This window comes from Podarcis raffonei, chromosome 13 (genome assembly GCF_027172205.1).
Source record: "Podarcis raffonei isolate rPodRaf1 chromosome 13, rPodRaf1.pri, whole genome shotgun sequence".
NCBI lineage: Eukaryota > Metazoa > Chordata > Lepidosauria > Squamata > Lacertidae > Podarcis > Podarcis raffonei.
Genome location: NC_070614.1, coordinates 32,804,878 through 32,810,052, shown reverse-complemented (window position 1 = coordinate 32,810,052; position 5,175 = coordinate 32,804,878). Strand labels below are relative to the sequence as shown.

Sequence of the window (5,175 nt, the reverse complement as noted above, 5' to 3'; positions counted from 1 at the left end):
TCAGGCCAGATGTTTATTGTCTACCCTTCCAAGGCAGTGGGAACAGGCAGAGTTTTCAGAAGGCTGTGCCCCACATCTAGTGGGACTTGTCATAGGTTCCAGCCCCCTTGTAGTTACCCACATAGCCGCTGTTACTGACCAGGTCAGCACGTCCTGCGATGCCCTTGCCCTTGCCGCTTTCGTCAAAACGTTCCTTGTGGGAGCCTGTGTATTTGCTAGTGTCTGTCAGCCGGTCCACTGCACCAGCCGCGACGGTTTTCTGCAAGACAAGCAAGCAGAACACTTAAGTGGTGATGGTTGTGGTGGGTGCTGATTAGTCATGGCATAGGTGATGGGTGGGCTGGGTGCTCCAGCCCCCACAACACTGGACCAAGCCGGCAGGCTTGAGTCATGGGATTATTCCAGCCTACGGAAAGTTTAGGGATGGGGCAGGTAACTACATGCACAAACTGCTGGTCCGCACAACCCTTGACTGTACAGCAAAGGCTCATGGGTAGGATGGAACTATATCCCTAAAGTGGTTGGGCTCTAAAGATTGCATTGAGTCCATTCCTGCTCTACATTGGGAAGAGGTCTAATAGTGGGGAAGAGGTCTGGTGAGGCCCAATTGGCTTGGCTGTTGTGGCAGTGACCCTAGCAGCACCAAGGGGCTGGAAGTAGCCATCTGTTCAATTTCCTTTTGTGCCACATATAATGCTTGCTGAGGAGCATTGTGGAAAATTTAAAGAATGGCCGGAGGGGAAATAGAGGTGAATTAGGACACACAACAGTAGGGGCCCTGGCAGCTGCCCGATGATAACATGTGTGCTGACACCTGGCAATGTGGAGATAGTAAAGCAGGGTGAATTCAGCCTGAGGGCCATATTACCATCTGGGAAACTTTCTGAGGGCCACATGCCAATAGTTGGCCAAACCAGAGGTAAATGTGGGCACCACAACAAATGTAATTATTTCTTTAAATATCCATGAACCGCACTTTCATCTAAAATATATGGATGAAAAACAAAGCATTACAACAAAAACAAGAACAATGTCAAGCACATCAGGAGGAGCTGGCTGGCAAATCTGAAAGGTCCATCTGAACGATACACAGTTTTTAGAAGAAGTCCAAAAATGAGCAGGGATGGCTCCTGCCAGACTTCTGTTGGCAAGGTGTTCTGCAGGGCAGGGCCTGCCACAATAAGAGTTTGGCTGCTGGTAAAGATCAGCTGACCCTCAGGGTCCTGTGGGACCACCAAAAATGCCCCATCGGGAGAGCTCTGTGATAGTGCAGTTGACTAGTTTCTACACCCACTGTTGCCTGTCCCCCATTCCTATAAGCAAGAGGCATTATCAAAGTTCAAGGGCACATTCCAGCCACGTTTGACCCCTGGAGCTGAGGTTCCCAGTCCTGCCTCAAGGCAACTTGTTTTGTAGACAGGTCCTTAGGGTCCACCCTTGGCAGTTTGTGTGGTGGTTTTGCCCAAAAGAGCCCAATAATTTGGGGGTGGGGGATGGAAGCAGGATTGTTTGGATGTGCTCTTCCTTCGCAGGGAAGCTCCTTGTCACTCACCGTTACCCCCACATTGCCTGGTTCTTTGCCTTCCAGCATCTGGTGTGTAGCTGCCAAAGCATCTTCGGGTGACTTTCCTTTGAAGCGTTTTGTGCTCAGCTCCTTCAGGGCTTCCTGGAACTCTGGAAACGTGATGTTGCGGGCACCCTTGCTCCTGGAGACAAGAGAACGGCATCATCTTTGAGCCCCACCTACAGCAGACCCTCCCAATTACTCACAGATCCACACACAGTGTCATACCCACAGCTGACATGAATCTTGGTGTGGATTTGCACCTCTTTACATTGCAGGTGGGAGAAACCATTTTTAATGGCATCCCAAGTTTGGGGGGGGACACAAAAAAACCCACCCAGCTCCCTGAAAGCAGAAACCAGTAAATCCATGAGGAAAGTTCCAGGCTTGCAGTTTTCCTTATGTGCTCATTTTCTACTTCCATAGAAATTTTAAAAACCCAAAAAACAACAACCCAGAAGCATTCAAAGATCTCAGGACTCTGCCGCCTCATTATGCTTCCTGTGTAGGATTGCTTATGGGATGTATCCAATGCTAGACCTACTAAGAATAGACTCATTGGAGTTATTGGGCCTGGCTAACTTAGATTCATTCATTTCAATGGGTCAGCTCTGAGTAGGGTTAACCTATGGGTTTCCTGCCAAATTCAGGGCCTGATTTTGGGTTCCCATAAGCATCTGATCAGCCACTGTGAGAACAGGATGGTGGACTAGGTGGGTCACTGGCCTGATTCAGCAGGTTCTTATGATCTTACTGAAGGGTAAGGCATGTGCTGTTATCTCCATAACAGCATATGGAAAAGGCTGAACTGATTTTGCTTGCAGGATTGTTGAGCCGTTCCACAATAGAGAGGACACAGGGCTTGGACCAGGACAACCTTCCAGTGGCCCTTAGCTATGGGGTTGGCCCAAAAGGCCTGTCCAAACGCAAATCCACCCACCCCTCACACCCTCAGCTCACTTGACTTTGTTGAAGAGGATATCCACATCAGTGCTGGTTACAAGCTTCCCATCCATCACGCCACACTCCTTCAACATCTTGGAGAAGTTCTTGCCCGTCATGTCAGTTCCAGTGGCAGCTGTATCTCCATACACAGCATATCTGTGGAAGGCCTTTTCCAGCTCAGATGCCATGCCTCCTGCAATAGTGGGAAATAGGAATGAAAAGGGACGTGGGTTTCTGGTTCCCTCCAGCAAGACTATCTCGAAAGCCCTCTTTGAGCTATTAAAAAAGGCAGAGGGTGAGCAGTGTTGTAGTGATGGTGTCATTGTTTTATGCTGTGCTTCCTTGGCAGCTGTGTAAGAAGGTCCAGGGGTAAACATTTTGGAGTGAAATCTCCCCCTCTCATGCACACATAGGTCTATCAAACCACACACCTGGTTATTCCTTAAAAGAACCTATTTTTCTGAGGTATATTAGGAGGTACAAATGCTGTTGAAATGTACCACTTGTATACAAGGGTTGGCCTTTCGCCCTTGCCCTGAATCTTACTCCCAACAACTGAAACTTAAAGTAGCACCCAAAGCAAAACAAAACAAATAACATCATGCATACCGATCAAGGATGGAGAACCTGTGGCTCTCTGGATATTGTTGGCCACCAACACCCATCAGTTCCAGTCGGAAAAGTCAATGATGAATGAAGGGTGGTGGGAGTTGTATACCAATAGCTTCTAGAAGTCCACATTTTCACCACCCCTGCTCTAATTTGAGTTTGGGCTTACCTGAGTTAGATGTTCTGCTCCTGCCCTGTTCCTCCTAGGAAGGATAGCCTGCTCTGAGCCAGAAGCACCACTGGCTTGATGGTGCAAGTTGTGGTGGTCATTGTGACTGTGTCAAGTTCTCTATGACATCATAGTTTGCTCTGCATTGCAGATTGGCAGGGTGCTGGTTGTTTTTCCATGTAAAATGAAAGCCTTCTAGCTTCCGGATCATCTTATCAACTCTGGCCCAACATCACAGTATTTTGGAGCAAGAAATACAGAGAGGCGTGACCAGAAAGGAAGGTATTTCACATAGCTGTTCTTGTACATACTTGAAATTGAGATGGCACCCAGAGAGTTGCTGGTTACACAGAGATTCACAAGCTGGTTTACAGACTCTTGAAATTCGGGTACATTTTAGAGCAACAGCTATCAATTTGTTTGTTTGTTTGTTGTTGTTATTTTATTCCATTTAGAAAACTCCTTAATCATTTTAGACACTAAATAATTTCAGATTGGTGTGCAGAAAATATAAATCATATGTAACAGTTTCAGAACATGATACAACTTGGAGGTCCAGTACTTTACAAAAGCCTGTCAAAACAATGTGCAAAACGGGGACCAAATCTCAAACAAACAAGATCTCAAAATCAACACAGGCATCTTCCCCACTTGCGTGCAATCAGCACACACTCTCCTGCCAAGAAGCGTGCCTTTTCAGTGCTGAAAGGGGGCGGGGCGGGAGCAGAAGAAGGGACTCCCTTGTGCGTGTCTTCCGGACAGAACCCCTGCGTAAATGGAGATTGCCCTGTGCATGACATAAAAATCAAATACAGCATAAAGGAATCTCAAAACAATATGTGAAGTGTACGTCAATATAAAAGAAATCAAACAATATACCATGTTGGGTTTATAGACAAGAAAATGGTGGGATGGTAATCCTTGTGGCCTAGCAGGACAGATCTTAATATCTTCCCACCTTGTGGGCCAAATTTGATAACTGGGTACAGCCACCCACATATTAATCATCTGAGATCGTGATGGCACCAGGAGATTGATAGGTGGGTGGTCTTGCTTTGCCAGCACACCAGTGGGAATGTTTTGGGGGAAGTGGCATCATTGGCCAAATTGGCCCCCTGACAGGGAGTGCTGGATTTACATTGGCAGTGCTTTACATTGCCTTGCTAACAATTTCATTTCCCAGAAGATGGAAAAAGCAACAAGCAGATCATCTATACTGGACCTGGTACTCACCAACAGGGAGGAGCTGATCAAAGAAGTGGAAGTATTCAGAAACTTGGGAGGAAGTGATCATGTTTTCCTGGGTTTCAGGATACAGAGGCAAGGGAAAGCTGAGTGTAGTCGGACATGCACTCTGGACTTTAAGAAGGCCAAATTCAAAAAGCTGAAGGAGCTATTGGGTGAGATCCCATGGTCAGAAATACTCAGAGAGAAGGAAGTCCAAGATAAATGGGAGTTTCTTAAAGATGAAATTTTGAAGGCCCAAACGCAGACAACTCCAACAAGAAAAAAGCAGGAAGCATCTAAGGAAACAAGCTTTTTATGAATGCTAACATTTTGGCAGTGTTCTAATTTCATTGAGTAGATAAAGAAGAGAACAAGGTTTTGTTTCTCATGAGCAGATGCTACTAAGTTTTGGGCCTCCTGAGGTCTCATAGCCCTGGGCCTCCAAGTGGCTTAAATCTGGGCCCATTGATTGTGGCCAACATTGGCCAGTGCCCTAGGAGTTCTCTACTCCTAATTTGGGGGGGTGTTACCTTGCAGACCTTTTCCCTTCCCCCCCCCCTCTTTCTGACACCCTTTCCTCCATTCCAGTTTTTTCAGTTCTTGCCACCTGCATGAAATTAGGCCTGGACACAGCCAAAAACACACCCAGGGGCGAGCAACA

General features: G+C 46.8%; 1 protein-coding gene and 1 long non-coding RNA gene across 3 annotated transcripts; one reads left to right on the top strand and one right to left on the bottom strand.

The window, feature by feature from the left end:
• Positions 1–3,406, bottom strand: LOC128399778 (tubulin polymerization-promoting protein family member 2-like). Of its 2 annotated transcripts, none has more exons than XM_053361510.1 (4): positions 3,288–3,406; positions 2,525–2,702; positions 1,553–1,706; positions 1–259 (listed from the first exon to the last, which is right to left on the bottom strand). In XM_053361510.1, exons 2-4 carry the CDS (start codon positions 2,695–2,697, stop codon positions 77–79), a joined length of 510 nt encoding a protein of 169 aa, XP_053217485.1. In that variant the 5' UTR covers positions 2,698–2,702; positions 3,288–3,406; the 3' UTR covers positions 1–76. The 2 variants fall into 2 exon arrangements, with proteins under 2 accessions (XP_053217485.1, XP_053217486.1); XM_053361511.1 differs by lacking the exon at positions 3,288–3,406 and adding an exon at positions 3,119–3,281.
• LOC128399779 (uncharacterized) lies at positions 3,371–4,889 on the top strand. Its single transcript, XR_008327263.1, has 2 exons — positions 3,371–3,569; positions 4,471–4,889. It is a non-coding gene; the product is annotated as an uncharacterized LOC128399779 (long non-coding RNA).
• Positions 4,890–5,175: the final 286 nt, after the last annotated feature.

Bases quoted from the DNA above. Each gene is read 5' to 3' on its own strand.
- LOC128399778 (XM_053361510.1), bottom strand. From the start codon at position 2,697: ATGGCATCTGAGCTGGAAAAGGCCTTCCACAGATATGCTGTGTATGGA. The intron at 1,707-2,524 runs GTGAGCTGAGGG...TCTTGTCTCCAG, and splicing joins ATCCTCTTCAACAAAGTCAA to GAGCAAGGGTGCCCGCAACA. The intron at 260-1,552 runs GTGAGTGACAAG...CTTGTCTTGCAG, and splicing joins CAGGCAATGTGGGGGTAACG to AAAACCGTCGCGGCTGGTGC.